Genomic DNA, 19,034 nt, shown 5'->3' with positions numbered 1-19,034 from the left:
CAGTAAATGACAGTTAAGTCCCCTGCTCAAACAGCCATACGCGTTATGTTTTCCTTGGAGCTCGTTTACGTGACAGGCAATCTGATGGTCACAGCCTCCTCAGCCTTCAGTGACGGGGTTGGCTGTTTTTCTGTTTCTTTGGATGGAGCCAGGTTAGCTGTTTCCCCCTGACCAGTCTAAGCTAAGCTCAGCTAACTTGTTACTGACCAGGGTCAAGCTCATGTTCCTGTACAAGTCTGCCTGACTAACGTCTGTTTTTGGTTTTCCAGCAGCCTGCAGACTCAGTCAGGATGAGGAATGAGGTGAGGTCTGACACTGAACCCTGGCAGGAGGCATCTGATTCACTCTGAGATGAAAACAGGGGAAAGATCCATGTTTCCATCTTTATAAACGTAGCTGTGGTGAATTCCCTGCAGGAGGCCTAAAAACATTACAGTGGTACAACCCTGAAAACCACAACGCAGCTGAGACCTGTTGTTCACAAACCTTTGCGAGCGCAGACTCTCACGTGACGACACAAGGTTTTGCTCCCGGTGTAGAAACCAGTGAACGGTCACACACCCAGTTTATCTACCCAGGAGATCTCTGAGGTCATAGGTCATTTATTTCACATCCTACCTGCTGAACCGAGGTTCACACCAACACTGTCTTCTTAAAAAAAAAAAAAAAAAGAGCTGTGTGAAGTGAAAAACATGTCCTGCCCTCCTCTTCCCCACTATTACCTCCTTACACCTTCTCTGATTTTTCTTCACTTTCCTCTCCTCCATTGTAATTTCCATCCATCTCTCTTGCGCCTCACACTCTGCTCCACTTCTCCCATCATTCCAGCCTCCATTTGTCCTCTCCTCATCCTTCCATCTCAGATTTTAGAGTGTGTTGCTCCCTCCTTAGTCTCCTCCCCCGTTCTCTCAGCTCTTTCATCTCTTATTTCATCCACTGGCCTCTCTCCTCCATTTCTCCACAGACACACTCCATACCAGAACCACCTACGCTCTATTTTACCTTCCTTTAGCCTTTGCCAGTCTCAACCTCTCCCTTGTCGTCCCACCCTCTATCACTCCCAGAATATAACCTCAGTCCTTTCCTCTCTGGTGCTCTGCAGGTTTCTCACCTGTCTGTCTTTGGGTTTTGCTCTCCCAGTCTTCTTCTCTTGTCTTAAAGTACCAGACTGTTATTTGGCAGCTGGAGTGGCGTCTTATAAACAGTATAAATCTTATTAATCATATACATAGAAAGGTGACAGGCCAACAGCTGTGAGTATGTAAACACAATGAACATGAACAGCTCTGCAGCTCTGCAGCTCTGCAGCTTTGCAGCTCTGCAGCTCTGCAGGCGTGCTCATTAAAAATGTTCCCTCAGTGCACTGATGATGGAACTAATTCAGTCAACATCACACTTCCTTCAAACATAAACTATCTGCTGATGGAATGTAGGAGTTTAGACACTTCGTCGGTGAGAGGCCAGTGATGGTGATTTCAAAGTAGTAATAATGTCAGTAAAAGTTTTTGTAGAAGACAAACTTTAACTACTTTTAGAATGCAAAAGTAACACTGGACCTCACGCTTGTCAGCTGGTCTACAGACCGTAGTAAACCAAACCAGATCACACAGAGATCACACACACACACACACACACACACTTACATAGTCTCTGCTCTCAGACTCTTGGTTCTCTTCAGCCTCTTCATCATCACTCTCCTCACTGCTCTCATCTGGACAAAGACAGAGGAAATACATGAGAAAATGTCAGTGCTGTTTTAATTATTATATGAATCCACACTCGGTGCTGCTTCTCAGTCCTGACATGAAGTGAACACCACTAATAATACTGTACCTGGTGCCATGTCCATGTCAGGGACAGCACGTGGTCTTCCAGGCAGGGGAAAGGTGTATGCAGAGTGATCTGAGGGCAGAGGTAGAGGCGTTTTGGGAAGACATTTCCTCATCAGCTGCACAGACGGCTCCACCAGAGACTCCAGACCTTTACTCAACAAACAGGTCTGCAGGGAAACAGACACAGAACATGGAAGCAACATGTTAACAGACTCATCTCCAGCCAATGAATGGACTGTATTGTGTTCTACTAATATGAAAAGATGTCACAGATATCATTCCCTCAAGCTGGGCTGAAGGTGTGCATCAGTGAAACACAGGTATGGGCCTCCAAACATGCAGAGCATCTGAGTGGCATGTACACAGAGTTAGGAGTTCACTGTGAAGTTACCACTGGTAACACTGGTTTGATAAAATGCTTCCTCGAACTTCGTGCCACTGACTGGAGCCACCTACAGCAGGCCATAAAGTTACTGTATCTTTAATAATAAGAAACAGTTATTGATGTTATGGTTATGCTTAACCAAACGAAAGAGAAAAAACAAAAAGTCAGGGAGATTTGAACTTTACCTGTGTGGTCTGATGCAGCAGTCTCATGCCGCCATGGGACATGATTGCCTGTCTGCCTGCAGTACTGTGGCTGACCTTATGGAGGCAGCGCAGCAGTGTGTGACGGATTGGTATGGCGGCATGTTGAGTATCCTTGCTGTCCCAGTCCTCATAAAGCTGCAAGAGGCCAGAGACGTAACCCTTGGATACCACCGAGCAAACGTTAGCCTCTGTGAGGGAGAGACACAGACAAACACACAGAGAGGGACGGACACAGGTGACCTTTAAATCATGTGTTTTTCCCTCACACACACACTGTGCATTAACACACGCTCACATTTAAATTCAAAACTTTAAAACTGAACGCAGGTACATCCACAGTCACCCAAAGCACCTCTGCCCACATCTGTGACATTTCTTCACATACTTTAACAGTATGAAGAAGATAAATGGATGGATGCTTCCATTACACCTACAGACAGAAGATCCTTTCTTCACATATGACCTTTAAGAGCTAAACACACACCTGTGCAAATACACTCATCTAAATCTAGACATATTTTTTAAGTTGACTGTACTTAATATTTTTGAGTAATTTCAAATAAATTATATAAGCAGTTTCAACTCAAAAATCAGAGTAACAAAAAAGTATTTGTATTCTAACTAAATCCATGTTTAATTTACTTAAATTCATTATGTAATTCATATATTGTGGTTACCTAATTTGTTATTGTGCTTTAAATTAAATTAAATTGTTTTATTCCACTGTCACAGGGAGACCCCGTGCACTAAAGTAAGGCACATGTGCTACACAGGTAGATCTCAGGTAGAGTTTATCAGAATGTTGATCCTGGTGTGAGCTGCTGGTGGTGACGTGTGGTATGAACGTCTGGAGGAGGGAGTGAAGGAGAGAGGACACACTGTGATTGTGTATTTGATTTATTGAATTTAACTCGTGTTCACCTGTCTCCTTTGTTTCACTTCTTCCTCTGTCAGACCAGGAACAGCCAAAGACTCAAGCACCTTTTGTATATAGTATATAATATTTATAATCTGAGTACTTTTGCCTTTGTTTTTTCTCCATTGTGTTTTGGATTGTATATTGTTATTTTTATATTTTCTTTTACTGCCGTTTCTACCTTTTTCTATATGCTGCTGTAACAATTAAATTTCCCCGTTGTGGGATGAATAAAGTCTAAAAAAAAAACCTGGGCTGGAGCGGTCCATTTGGTTAAATAGGGGGGTTCACAGGGGAAGAAACCAAGTGTGGTAGAGTGGGAGGGGTGTTGTGTCTTTTGTGGTGAAATGACCTGTATAAGTATCTTGTTTAAAAAGAAATATGTGTTTTTAAAGTAAGTTTAACTGAACTTCTATGTGCTAATATGTTATTTAATATTGGGATTATTGTGAGTGTGCTGGAAGAGATAATTGATTTCTTGAGAAGGTGCAGTCCACCAGTATAAAAGTGAGGAGGCTGTGGTCGAGGAGAGAAGCACAGCTCGAGTTTGTCAACTGTAGAGAACAAACTCCTGTGTGACCACAGTCTCCTATTACCATTCTACAGAGACAGTGTCTTCCAGCAGCTTTCTGCAGTGTAGCGGGTGAGATGCCAAACACAGAAGAAGTGTTGAAAGATTAAATATGCTCCCAGAATGCCTTGGGATCAGGAAGGAAACTGCATTCAAAATATTGTTCGCCAGGAAGAGAAATACTCCAAATCTACAAATATGATTTCGTATTAGTGTAATTGCTGCCTTTATGTTCAATCCAAACATTGCATTATAGATCAAAGTGGGGAAACTGAGAGCAGTCTCATCTCAGTGTTGTAGTTTATGAGCAAACGTAGGGCTCTTGATGTTTTGTGCAAATTGGCGCTCTGACATGAAGTGCAGCACAACACTGCATAAATCATGAAAAGCTCAGAGCGCTCCAAACCTCTGAGTGACTGTGGAGCAGTGAGTCTAAACTGTCACCACACAGTCTGTGTCCATGGGAGAAAAAAGAGTGCACACAACAAGGAAAGGAAAAAAGTCGATACAGAGGGAAAGGAAGGAAGCGTGTGTGTGTGCGTGTGTGTGTGCGTGTGTGTGTGTGTTGACTTCACTGAATCAACACACAGATGCTGAGTTGGTCTGTGTCTGTTTGCAGGCCCACAGAGTCAGAAACAGACAGGATGCTGCTTCTCCTCACCAGAGGCTCAGAGAGAGGCTTTTACTCTGACTCACATCTACAGGTTTTTCTTTTCTGACATTTTTCTTCGCTGAGTTCTCAGTATGGATTAAACTGGGCATCACGTCTCAGTGCTTCACCCCGTGTCCCAGATTTTATCAGCTACCACCGAACCTCTGTGTATTTACACTCTGTTTTACACATTTACAGTACATGCAGTTAACTTTACATTCAAAAGCTTAGCATCAGACATCCCTCTTGAACATGACGAATGTTGAACATCTGGACACATCTGCAGAAAACTGTTAGGATGGATCAGGCTGCAAAAAGGTTACTTCCCTGGTACTGAAGAGAGGACATAGGCTGTGAGGTGGATGAGAACTTGTAGCCAAATGCAGATGACGGGGCCGAGTAGCACGGATGTGTTTCTGTATTTCTATGTACACTGAATATGGATGATTTTGTATTTTGTACATTTGGAATTACTCTGTGCAAACATGACAAAAAAGGTTTGGTTTTAATGGAATCGTGGTTTATACTAAACAATGCAAGCAAATAAACCACAGTGACCGATATAATACAAATAAATATATATAATGATGTAGGTACAAGAGATACATGAGACAAATATGAGTGTTTTGATTCCAAAATTGATCCTGAGATGTGGAACCATGTTGGTAAAGAGGATGACTTACTGACCCTATCACTGGTTTCCACATCTCTGTAGACCAGGACCTCTTTGTGGGCTTTAAGCTCAAGTTCTCTGCAGCGTTAACGCACAGCAATGCTTCAGACTGCAGGTGATCATCAGCGGTTTCACTTATGAACGCAGCCCTGGATGTGATGATTATAAAGATCAATATTTAGTATCCCCTGTCAATTCACCCATGTCAGGAGATGTCTAAAGTCTAAAGGGGACAATGAATCAAATGTCCATTTTCATGAACCCCAGAGAATGAACCTTTTCTGAGCTTTCCTCCAGCTCCAGCATCAGGACGTGGCTGCACTGCTGACAGTGATTTATCAGATTAGTCTTTATGTCAAATGTCCTGTCCAACACCTTCATGTTGTGTGCTGTAATGAAAAACTGCAGCCTCTAGGGTTCACTGACTTCAGCCTGTTCGTCTTGCAATTAAAATATCCAATTCTGAAATTCCACTTTTTTCTGTCTTTGTTCCATGAGACAGATTTTGAGCAGGACACACCAACAGCCACTGCCACCTCAGAAAATAACAACCATAGCTAACAACCAAGAGCTCGTCCCTGTACCACGGGTTCAAAGACGCTCAGTCAAGTGTCTGTCTGGAGCTGAGAATCAAAGAGAATAAATTACTGCCTCACAAGACCGGACGAAGGCTCATGTTTGGACCAGCTGAAGAGGAGCAGAGAGGGAGAGAGGCCGTCGGGGGAGGGGGCACGGGCGATACATGCTATACATGAAACCAAGAGAGAATACCTGGAGAGGCAGACACAGAAACACGAGCAGATCCAACAGGTGCTTAGCCTGTACCTGCCACAGGACTGGGAACAAAGTGCAACAGTGACCCCTGCAGGACAAATACACACATTACAACATCTGCTGCTGTCTGCTGGTCTGAGTCACGTTAGCAAGAATTCAGAGCTAGGATAACTCCAAACACTCGTCACACCACAGGAAGTGACACGTTACCACCACGTCTACGTCAATCCAGCCTTTGTTTGTTGTTACTTTGGTTCAGTTGTTCTTTAAGCTGTTTTCGTGATGTAATAACAAACAAAAGCAAATAAAAATATCGGGGGGAAAGTTTTCATCAGCTGATCAACAGAATTGAATTCTGTGGAAATAATTAGTGGCTGAAAACATATTTTTGCAGCAGAGTGGTGATACACTCACGTGCTGCTGCACTGATGATGTTAGTGCAGTGGAAACATACAACTGTGAATTTATTTTTATTGAACAGGTAAACATAAACAAACTCTTTGAGTTAGCAGGAAGCAGGAACTGAGGAAGTTAGAAATGAAGGTGTGTTTTTAGCTTTATGACCAAATTGGTTGTTTGTCTCTTCTCTGTGGTACAACGTGAGTATACCAGCAGCATGCATTCTAGACCTTCGTTGTCACGGTAACAATAATAAGGACACAAAGCAGTTGGTTAGGTCTAAGGGACGATCGGTGTTTGGGGTTAAAATAACTTCTCCCTAAAGGTTAGAGCACCTTTGTTGTCATGGTTACAATAATAAATGCACTGAAGGTTGTGGGACGTTCTGTAGGATGGTGTATCATGGTGTAGCATCGCTAACTATCAGTTTCACACAGGAAACAAACAGCAGCCTCCTCTGTCCTCCTCTGTCCATCCACCCTAACCTCCTCCTGACATGAGCTCTTTATACGACGTTTCCTGAGTTCCTGCTTTGCTCCCATCAGCACCACAGGTAACCTAGCAACATAACATAGAAACAACCTGTTGCACAGAAGACCTATGGAAGACCACACAGAGAACACACAGAGAACACACAGAGAACACACAGAGAACACACAGAGAACACAGAGAACACACAGAAAACACACAGAGAACACAGAGAACACACAGAGAACACACAGAGAACACAGAGAACACACAGAGAACACACAGAGAACACACAGAGAACACACAGAGAACACAGAGAACACACAGAGAACACACAGAAAACACACAGAAAACACACAGAGAACACACAGAGAACACAGAGAACACACAGAGAACACAGAGAACACACAGAGAACACACAGAGAACACAGAGAACACACAGAGAACAGAGAGAACACACAGAGAACACACCACCGAACACACCACCGAACACACCACCGAACACCTGCTGAAACACTCTCACAGCTGCTTGCAGGGACAGGAAGTTCAGTATACGGCTGACACTGCATGTCACTGCACCACAAACATCTCACACGATGCAGACACAGACCGTGAGCGAGAACGTTTGAGAGAACAGATGAGCTGACTGTACGATGGCTTTACTGGACAAATGATCTGTGCTGTCTCTGCTGCAATCCCAGCTCAACTGACCAAACATTTCCACATGGCTCGTTCATATCCACACACAGTGGGAGGGTCTGGGACCATGAGAGAGGAACTGGGGTTTGATGGCCACAGGAAGTGTAAACCTACAACCACAGAGCCTGCACAGATACACACACATCAGTGTCCACGGTTAACTGTTTCATCACCGGAGCCAGTCCCACCTACACTGTGGACACAGAGCAAGCCTGTAGGGTTCACACCAAAATCTGATGATAGGCCATGTAAAGAACAAGATCCTCTAAAACCTCGAATACTGTTCTACTGTTGTCACTGTGTGATCCATCAACAGGCGCTTTCTAGCAAAGTTGTGGATTTTTCCCGTGTTATGCCACTTCCTGTGAGAGTGGCCATACAGTCCATGCAGGCAAAAGAACGGCAGAACTACTTGTTCAAATCTACACAGAACAAAGTTTTCCCTGTTTTGGGAAACTCGCCCCTGTTTGTTGAAATCTTCTCCTTTTGCATGGAGTCAGCTCCTACATTTACACACTTCCACAGCGGCCGTGGACATTTTGCTTGCGTTTCCCTGTTTCAGGAAAATAGCTACAACAGTTATCCATGGAAATGCATGATTAAAGAAGAAGATGGCCTCAGAAATGTTTGAGTAGTGTTGTACAGTGACAATGACGGAAATGATGATGATGATGATGATGATGTACAACCAGGAAGATGGAAACCATCGCCTGGTGAATGAAGAAGGTCATGAAAACTTACTTGTGCACAGCAGAGCAGCAAAGGCACTAATGGCTGCCCTGGAAAAGAAGGAGAGGGAGCAGTTAGTGTCAACATTTTAATGAACACACACCAGGTGAACGTGTGTGTGTGTGTTTGCCCCCCTCCCCCCGGGGCAAACTCCCTCTCTGCTGTCCTCGTACTCTTTAACCTGCCTACTGCATCTGAAGGGCTTCAGCCATGGGGGCGCCTCCTCTACCTGGCAGATATCTCAGAGTGGATGTGGAGGTTCTACCTAAAGCAATGATCTTCGCCTCTCGTCTGCTTGTTCAAATAAAGCGATATTTGTGGAAAAAAGATTTGAAGCTTCAGAGGTGGTGTAAGCTTGTTGATGAAATGAAGGTCAGCACCATCCTGTACACCAGCATGTAAACGAACAGCAAGGCCACAGTAGAATTACCACCCAGTGGTTATATCCCTCAGCTGCATCTACGGCTGACTCATGTGATACATGCAGTGAAGGCTTGTATATGAATTTGGACTGAGCACAAACAGGAGGCCTGAGGCCTGTGACTGGTGCAGAAGCTTTAAAAACCAGCCTGATTTTACAGGAATGTTCCTGTAATGTTCCACCTGATCTCATCAGTGTTTTCACTCCATCAGTGTTTTCACTCCATCAGTGTTTTCACTCCATCAGTGTTTTCACTCCATCGGTGTTTTCATAGGCTCCTGTGCTGCTTCTGAAGTGAACAGGCCAACATGCCTGTTTAGACATGCTGTAAAAGCAATGATTTACTGTTGGACACAGTGATGTTTCAACATGGTGCTGGACTGTGGTTGGCAGGCAGCCATGTGACTGACGGACTGTGTTTCAGTGCCCGTTTCCTCTCACAGAGGTCACTGTCTCTGCCAGGCTATACCGACGGACCTCCCCTCACCAGGATCCACAGGGAAAATGACCACAGCTAGTTTGTTCAGGATGTTCAGGAAGGTAACAGGGAAACCACAGGGTAGATGAAATTTAACCATGTGCTGATGCATCATGGGTGGTTTATTATACAGAATGTCAGGACAGACTCACATTCTGTCACTAACGTCAGTCACAGAAACACATCCCCTTTGCATTCTACGGTAGCTCCCACCTGCAGCAACCTAAAGAGGATAATAAGAAGTCCTGCAGTGCCTTGAATTCTAACACACGAGAGTGAGGGATTAACTGCTGCTGACAGTTGAGAATAGCTTTAAAAGTGTGGACAGCAGCCAACCGACACATCTCACAGTCGCCATATCACAGCTATAATTGGATAAATCAGTGTGACAGACACGTCTAACTGCCTCTCACACTTAAGGGAAATATCATATCTCCTGCCTCATTGCTCTCATTAAAACACAGGATTTCACAGCTGCCAATTCTAACAAATCCTCCAAATCTGGAATCCCACAGTCTCCTAATTATGTTAGAACAGTCAACAGCTGGCTTCTGCATGAAAATTACACAGAAAACTCACCCTGAGGGCGATAAATTTGTGATGTCAGAGCATCTGATTCCCTCTCACCACTGGGGAGTTTCATGTTCACTAATGGCTGATCAGGGGCTGGTATGTCTGGCATGGAGCCAGGCAGAGAGGCCAGTACTCCCGGTGCTCTTGGCATGCTCCACTGGGTATATTGGAGGATGCTGGCTATCTGAGCCAGATACCATCAGTTCTGACAGAGACTGATGGGAAGAGGACATGCGATCCAAGAGGAGGAGGTTGGTGGCTTACATAAGAGCTGGAGTCTGCACGAGTTCAGGAGAAATATAACACGATGTTTTCCCTGTTTTTCCCGCTGCTATGCAGTTTGTGCAAACTACAAACAAAAGAGAAGAGTTTCATTCTCAGCCCTCCATGTAGTGAGGCTAAAAATGTTATGTCTGTCCTCTGGGTGGAGCCATTGGAATGAGAAATAAGAAAATTTCACTGGATCCCAACAGATTTTTTCATCTCTTGTGTAAAAGCAGACGTGTTTGCACTCAGAGATGTCAGCCATCACCAAAAACTCGACTGCTAATTATCCTCTGGATCCCACCGAAAATATCAAGGACATTCAGCACATATGTTGTAAGATGCTGCAAAATCATCACGACAGTGAAGTCTCATCTATCTATGATATTATAATCTACATCTCTGATGTTATAAATTCAATACACTTTCATGACTATGTTAAGGATTTTAATGTAAAATCCAATCCTGATAAAATAATGCAATTTGGGGAGAACACTGTTTTTGAAGCATAAATGCAACAAACCTACTGGATGCTGCTGCTCCAACAGCAGCCTGATGACTGACCGATGAAAACACACAACCAAACAGCTGTGAAACTTTGTGTTATTAAGTTTTATGAGAGTGAAAACCTTAAGGTCACGTAGGTACATGGCGAACCCTGGCAGTGGACCATCCGACAACCCAGGACCAGATCCAAGGGAATTACCATACATGCAGACATTTGCATCTGAAACCATCACTGACTCCCATTTCAAATGCAAAAAGGGAAAGACACCTCGCCTCGCCAACCTAATGCTAATTCTAGCTCCACAAACTGCCAAAGTATAAATAAAGGAGTCACTGAACGTCACTGACCCATCTTTGTGGTCTGTGAGAGAAGGATTTCATTTCGTGCTGAGGGTCAGCCAGGGGCCATAACCTTTGTCACCCGTCATTTATTTGCACATTAGCTGCCACTTGCTAGCTGAGGCTTGGAGGCCAGCTTGAAAGTGTTGACTGAGTGGTAACGCTGGACTGTACTGAGCACTGACGCTGTTCTCCAGTTCTGAGGATGTGAGCATGTGAGAGAACGCCTGGGTATACATACTTGATGGTGTGCAGGTGTTTGGTGGTGTACTGAGGGATGAGGTGGAAGATGACATCCAGTCCGTGGTTTTCTCCTATTAGGTTTGCAGTAGAAACTGTAAACAGAACACACAACATTTCCTTTAGCCACTGGACTCAGTCAGAATCTTTAACCACCTCCTCCATGTTTCATCCTCAGTCTTGTTTTGCTGCCACTTCTGCTGAGACGTCAGAAGTATAATACATTCTGTTATTTGAAGTGAAATGAATCAGTTCTGAATCATCAGTTATGAATAAAGAATACTGTGTGTCCTGCCTCAGCAGAAGATTGACACGGAGCTGGCATGTGCTTTGGATGGAGAGGAGGCCTCTCTATTTATACATGTGGGCAGATAGGAGCACTGCACAGACTCATATAAACATCAGCCATTAAAGTGCCTGCAGGCTGGCCCCAGTGACACACAGCCCCTCACTGTGTCACTGTCACTGCTTCATACTGTATGTAACCCTGTACACGCTGTTCGTGGAAATAAGCACTTTAATTTGCTCATATGTGACGGGTTAAAATCACACTGGCTTCATTTATCGGACAGGTTTGTCCTGGTCAGCTGATCTACTGTGACTCTAACTGCTCTAGAGTAGATTCTTATACTTTTCCATTTTTTCTTTTTATACATAAAGTACTACTGGAACTTGTGCCAGGTCTGTGGGATAACACTGGGCTCCCAGCAGAGACGAATGTCCTGAATTAGCTGTCTGATCTGATGTGACATGCTTATACTTCTGCATGCTTATAGCTTCACTGGCTCCTTCTGGTTCTCACTCACCACATTCTTTCTAATAACTGATTCATCACCAGGATAAGACCACATACATGCTGTAAGCTGCTGACATACAGGTGGAGGCCATGTGGATATTGGGTGATTTATAGATCCAGTGTGTATCTTTGGTTTACTGCTGCTTCACTGACATCTAGTGGGTGAACACACTCAGACTCATGTCTTTGAGAGATCACTCACACAATGTGTGTGTGTGTGTGAGTGAGTGTGTGTTGGTACCTGATGAGGAGAAGACCTGGATGACCCAGAGGCAGGCTGCAGCCCTCTTGGCATGTTTGATGTTTTGTTTGAGCAAATTGAGAGTCAGCAGCACAGCTCCAGCGTCCTCTGCCTTCACTCCAATACGACGATCTGCACCAACACAAACGTACTGCTAATTCATGACAAACTGCAAGGTTACACGTTGCCAGAGAAAATGAATGACAGATGTTGGCAGCTCATAACTGGATCAAATGAAACCAAAGCAAATTAGTTTGGATCAGATGTGGTGCAGCATGTTCGGCGTGGACCAGAGTGACGGTGTACTGCAGTCACATGTATGGATGGCACTCTGCAGAGGTTTGGACCCAAATACTGAATGAAAAGATGAGTCACTGCACATGGCATTTTACACATGGATATATCATGTGGGCTGTTTGAGATTTTAATAGGACAACTGATAATGAAAATAACTGTAATTCCAATCATGTCCAATCAGTCATGGTCTGAATGCCACAGTGTGTCTGAGTATTGTTGCTGAACATGTTCATCCCTTCATGGCCACAGTTCACCATCTTCTAATTTACTTCCAGCAGGATAATGCTCCATGTCACCAAGCTAAAGTCATCTCAAACTGGTTTCAGTGAACTTCAGCTGCCTCCCCAGTCTCCAGACCTGGATCCAGCAGAATTCAGATCTGGGATGTGGTAAAACAGGAGACTGGCAGCATGAATCTGCAGAAATGACGATGACACGGTGTCAACATGAAGCAGAATCTCAAAGGAAGGTTTCCAACATCTGGCAGAATCAATGATAGCAGAGGGAGGAAGTACACTGTGTTACACAGCGCCTGCTCGTGGTTCCTCCAGTTATCTAGAGAAGACTGGGAGGCAGAGTCTTCAGCTGTCAGGCTCCTGTCCTGTGGAACCAGTTCCTAGTTAGGGCTCTGGAGGCAGACACCCAGTTGGACATTTCTTCCAGTTAAAGGACGTTTTCCCTCTCCTGTGTTGCCAAGTGCTGCTCATGGTGCAAATGTCTCTCTCTATACTACTGTAAGGTCTTCACCTTACAAAGTGCCTTGAAGTAATATATGTTATGATTGGACTGTATATAAATAAAACTGAATTGAATGATATTATTAGTATGGTGTCCCTGATGAAGTCCTGGATGAGTACAGATGTACCTGAAGTTCGTGTTGTCTCTGTTGTTCTCTGATGTGTCTGAGGTTTGAGTCAGTGATTGGTTTTTACCCATCAGTCATATTTTCATTTTCATCAGTCCTCACCTCTGTGTCCAACTTTAGCCAGCAGATGCAGCAGTGGCAGAAGGACGGTGTAGTTGGGAGTGAAACTGCGGCCGATTTTGACCAGTGCAGTCAGCAGGGCCTCGCTGCCACCTTTACTGATCATATACTGGATACGACGATCTGTCCCTGAACAAACACACATACAAACACATGCTATCGTTACAGTTCATCTAAACAAACCTTTTCGCTTTTCGTTTTGCACATGAAAACAAAGACCAGAATGGAAACACGGGAATTAAAAAAAAACAAAAAAAAAAGCGTTATGTATAAAAGCAGCTGTGTGGATGAAAGCAAAGTGAAACAGCCTGATGAATAAACGCTGACATACATGAAGCATGAAGAGAGAAACCATCAGGTGTGTGTGGAGCGATGAGGAGACTGGAACCTTCCCCACATTAACACATGAAACACAGAGGAATGTCTGATGTCCACCATGTTTTTCATCATCTGACCTTTGACCTGATCCTCTCTTCTTGGTGTTATCACATCACATTCACACTTCTCTGTTTATTCCTCGATACAATGCTTCGTCTTTTACATGATGTCGTCTTATGAAACTCAGTTATCAACAGCTGACATTGTCTTAACTCACCAGCTGACAGAAGTTCATCCAGGACGTTGAGTATATTTACGGTGCTCTCTACATCCCCTTCATTCTGCAGAGACAAAGAGAGAAAGACAGAAACTAATTGTGACTATATGTGGAAAAACTTTGGCACATATTCATGAAGTGATTGCAGCCACAGTTATCTACCAGTGTGCACAGCAACTGTATGTGTAAGAGCCTGTGGAGATATAGGTTTACATAGGCCTATCTGATGTCTCACTTACTCTACATGTTGATGTAATGCCAATCTTCCCAGAAGAGTTTCTCATCCCAAATGTTCAAAATAGTCTGAGGGTGGCTGAAGGACTGTTGGTGCAGCCAGTTCAGTATATAGCTGATTAAATTCTGCAGTTTCAGCAGAAATCTTTTGGTGTGGCCAAACATCTCCCTCATTAAAACGTGTGTTCTATGAAGAGACGCCCTCCAGTGCCCAACTATCTGCCTGATATAAATAGCATTATGCGCTGCATGCAGACAGGCTGTTTCAGTGGCCAACAATCTGCCTGTTTAAATAAAGACAAACAGTGCAGAGTTGTCTTCGTTCACTACTGTACTGAGAGACAGTTGGTAAACACAGAGGTAGCAGCATCTCTGATTATGGGAGAAGTTGTATTAATCAACTACAGCATCCTGCACCAGTGGTGCAGCCAAATAACCCACTGAGCACTTTGGGTCGGGGCAGCACGTCTCTGGCAGGCTGCAGGCTTACTGGGTGTTCACACTGAAATCAGCTTTGTGTTCAAACATTATAAGTTGAGGTGTTGATGTGGAAGTGTTGTTTAATGGTCAGGGATCCTCTTGAAAATTCAGCTACATCAGCAAGGTTTCTGCATACTTTAGGCTCTCTGATGAATCTGATTTCAATCCTAATTTATACATCAAATGTAAACAAACTGTGCTCTGTCACACGGTGCTGGGCTGGCTCACACCAATTTGCCCCTTGCATTGCAGTAAAACTCACTGCCGATTTACATACACTCACACAAGAAACTGAACAGCTTCGTCTTTGACATTTTCTTTTATTTTAAGAAAACAAGTTGCCCAATCAAAACAGTTAAAAGATAATAAATCTGAAATAAATAAATACAAAAAACTGAAATACAATATAAAGCACTGCACAAAATAAGACATTAAACCAGTATTGACATAACAAATTACAAGGATTTAAAGAACTGCACAGTTTACATTGAGTATAATTGCACAGAATAACTATATTACCAAAAAAAGGGATTTTACAGAGACATCTATTGGTGCTTTGTAATACTGCATTAACTAGAATGACTTACAAACTAAAGCACGGCCTCAACCTCACCACACCTGCTACAGCTTCTCTGTCCGAGTCTTGCAGCGAAGTCAGATATCTCAACAGCACACCTGAAGAGAGGAGAGGAGAATGTGACACCACTGGCTGTTGCAGTCTGATACTAAAAAAGATGATTCCAAGAATAAAATGAAATTAAATGAAGTGAAATGAAGTGAAATGAAAAGCCGAAGAGATGCATCATGTTCACTATACTACATGTTTAATGTAATTTTTTCTTAAATGCAAATTAGATTTGATTCAATGTCATTGTCATTACAGTGAAACCTTGATTAGCAGAATTCAAAGAAGCAGTAAACTGCAGTATAATGTAGCACAGGGGAATTCTAAGTTATGGAGTATTAACATTAATGATGTGCACTTTAACACTGATGTAAAGTTTAACACTAACACACTTTTAACAATATTAACTGTAACACAACAAACAACCAGGATCACAAATATATAAAGGGGTGGAAAAGGAATAGCATTCTGATTGACTAATACAAGCAGAGCAAACGTTAGCTAACCAGACGTCAAGAAAAATGTAGACAGATGTTTAACACCTGCTGAACAGATCTGATCTTTACTAATTTCCCAGAGGACTGTAAAGTGGGAGTAGTTACCTACATTACTGTTGTCCACAGCTTAGCTTAGCTTAGCTTAGCCCCCTCCATAACATTAACTGATGTTAAAACTAGCTATTTATTGATTAGCAAACCGTGTTAGGCTAGAGGTTACCATCGTTCTGCTAGATAACTAATACATGACATTATCTTTACTGTACCTCCGTCTTTGTCGCGTTTGTCCTTCTCTTTTCTTCCCTCCCTCCTCCCTGGGAGCCAGGGAGAAATAAGAGCACCAACTAGTTTCAGTAAAACAATGTGAAAGTTACACTTTTTTTCCTTCCTCCATTTTTGGCGCCCCCTGGATGAGGGGCAGTTTGCACACTTAATACTGGAATTGCATCTTGTTTTTCAGAGTGGTTCATTCCAGTCAGGTCCAGCTGCAGCCTGTAGCACCTCAACACGGAACGCCCGCCATATACCACATTAAACACATGTAGAACTATTGGTGACAAGACGCATGTTAGTCTCACAGCATGGACAGTTAACTGTCCCCGGCTGTCAACACATCTTTGTCAGACAACAAACACAGACACATATCTATCAGGAAGATACTGGTGACCTTCAGTAGGACACCTGGGCATTTTTCCATGCGCAGAATGCTGAATGAACACTCAGCTCCTCCTTCAACACAACACCAGGTTTACACAGGCTCTGACCTACCTGTTACTGTGTCCTGTTGTGTCTGTGGATTCCTGCTGGACACGCAGAAATGAGAATTTACAGAGGATCACAGCAGAAGCTGCAGATCTTTGATGTGTGTATCTTTGAGTTCAAGAATCTTTTAATCTAAATTATTATGCGAGCGTAACGAAATTTTGCAAAGATTTTGCAGAATTTGCAGAGTGAAAAATATAAACACAAAGTAAAGTAAACTGATGTGTAAACAGTAAATGTGTTTCAATGCTGCCTGCCTGTCAAGCCATTTTAACACTACTGTCAAGCATTGGTGGTTCAGTGGTAGAATTCTCGCCTGCCACGCGGGAGGCCCGGGTTCGATTCCCGGCCAATGCAGATGTGTTTTTGCCACACACTGGGCCTGGATTCTGGATTCTGGATTCTGTTTCTCACCAAAGCACAAAACAAGTTTTCATGCTCCACTGTGTAACAGCCAAATCTATCCAGGTGTAGCATCATCTCAGCTGTGCACAGATAAGCTCGTGCTTCTTGAATCATTAAACCATCACACTTCAACAGCTCACGGCCTATAACAGCGTGCAGTACCTGCATCAATTAATGTATTTGTTTTTGAATAAAGGGATAAACTCAGCCTCCAGGTGGTTCTTCCATTCTCTGGGAGTTGGTACTGTGTTACAGGTTGAGGTCACAAAGCTAAAGTCGACACTGTGGTAAAGAATCAGAGGCTACGTCAAAGACTAACATGACTGGCTGAGAGCTTGCGCTGCAAAATGGATATTGATGTGTCTCTCCAGGTGTTTTTAGGTGGAATGTGGCAACTGTCTACCTGTATAACAAGCACTGCTTCTCCTCTGGTTAAAGGTTTGATGGATGTGGACCTAAAAGTGGATGAATAACAAATGTGTCTCAATGCTGCCTGTGAAGCCAGTTTAAAGCTGCTGTCAAGCATTGGTGGTTCAGTGGTAGAATTCTCGCCTGCCACGCGGGAGGCCCGGGTTCGATTCCCGGCCAATGCACATGCTGTTTTGTCAGTGTGGGGGACACATCACTGAAACGGAAAAAAAATCCATCTAATAGCTCTGGCAACAGTTTGCTCAGAATCACAGATGGAAACCATGTGGTGCTCGAGGAGTCAGCAGATCGCTGAAGTTGGTAGGAATCATCCTCTGGCGTCCATTGAGGGTTTGTTGAGATAGTAAGTTGTTTGTTCAGGGCCAATAGTGTGTGAAGCACAGGAAGGTAAAATTGGCCAAACACCAGGTGTGTCTTCATGTGTCAGTCCACATTTGACTGGTTAGCATTGGTGGTTCAGTGGTACAGTTGTGGCGTGCCACACACTGGGCCTGGATTCTGTTCCCAACCAAAGCACTAAACAAGTTTCCATGCTCCATTGTGTGACAGCCACATCTATCCAGGTACAGGGCGATGGACGACAGAAACAAACAGGGTCTGAGGACGACACCACCTTGGTGGGTCTCATATCCAACAATGATGAGACCCACTACAGAGAAGAGGTCCAGAATCTGACACAGTGGTGTAACAGGAATAACCTCATCCTGAACATCAGCAAGACCAAGGAGGTCATAGTGGACTATAGGAGGTCCAGGTTTGATGGACGTGGACTTATAAGCGGATAAATAACAAATGTGTCTCAATGCTGCCTGTCTCGCAAGCCAGTCTAACACTGCTGTCAAGCATTGGTGGTTCAGTGGTAGAATTCTCGCCTGCCACGCGGGAGGCCCGGGTTCGATTCCCGGCCAATGCACATGCTGTTTTGTCAGTGTGAGGGGACACATGATTCAGGAGAAGTGAGCTAATAAAATATCTGCAACTTTAAAAAATGCCATCATTTAATCCACTTAACAGAGAGTGTGTCTGGGAAAATGAAGGGGGTTCAATGCAACTATTCAGTGCTGGGAAGTAGTGCTATTCTCTGATTACAACAGAAGTCTACAGCAGTGTCACAGCTCTGGGCAGCACGAGTGTGGGCAGTGTCACTTCAAACTCCAAGACTTTGACTAAGACTTTGTTACTTGAAACGTTACTTAAGTAGAAGATGTATAATGAGGAAAATGTACTTAAAAAGTTAAAAGTAAAAGTGCAGACACACGTGTCTGCATAGAGCACTTTTATACTCTATGCAGAGTAAAAATTATATACAAGTGTGTTACCACTTGTATATAATATTACTACTATATCAGTATCACTATATCAATAGATTATTATTATCATTCTTACCACTCATGCATTGATGTGTAATGAAAACAATCCTCACATTTGAGAAACTGGAACAATGAAATGTTTGGCGAGTACAATCACCTCAAATCTGAACTTCTGTACATCACCAGGGAGTGTTTCTGTGACAACAGCCAGTTTGTCTGCTGTGCTGCTGCAGAGCAGGTTCACATGGACAC

General features: G+C 43.6%; 1 protein-coding gene and 3 non-coding genes across 4 annotated transcripts in view; 3 read left to right on the top strand and 1 right to left on the bottom strand.

The window, feature by feature from the left end:
• LOC121181913 (cytosolic carboxypeptidase 4) overlaps positions 1-19,034 on the bottom strand; it is a 75,586-nt gene that overhangs the window by 45,219 nt on the left and 11,333 nt on the right. The window contains 8 exon segments of the mRNA XM_041038142.1: positions 1,644-1,711; positions 1,834-1,999; positions 2,403-2,611; positions 8,317-8,354; positions 11,128-11,221; positions 12,164-12,295; positions 13,428-13,574; positions 14,041-14,104. Of these exon segments, the coding sequence (XP_040894076.1) occupies positions 1,644-1,711; positions 1,834-1,999; positions 2,403-2,611; positions 8,317-8,354; positions 11,128-11,221; positions 12,164-12,295; positions 13,428-13,574; positions 14,041-14,104 (918 nt within the window).
• On the top strand, positions 16,925-16,995 carry trnag-gcc. The gene has a single exon. It is a non-coding gene; the product is annotated as a tRNA-Gly (tRNA).
• On the top strand, positions 17,566-17,636 carry trnag-gcc. Its single transcript has one exon. It is a non-coding gene; the product is annotated as a tRNA-Gly (tRNA).
• Positions 18,315-18,385, top strand: trnag-gcc. The gene has a single exon. It is a non-coding gene; the product is annotated as a tRNA-Gly (tRNA).

Source organism: Toxotes jaculatrix, chromosome 5, assembly GCF_017976425.1.
Source record: "Toxotes jaculatrix isolate fToxJac2 chromosome 5, fToxJac2.pri, whole genome shotgun sequence".
NCBI lineage: Eukaryota > Metazoa > Chordata > Actinopteri > Toxotidae > Toxotes > Toxotes jaculatrix.
The sequence above is the reverse complement of the archived record's forward strand: the minus strand, read 5'-3'. Positions and strand labels throughout refer to the sequence as shown.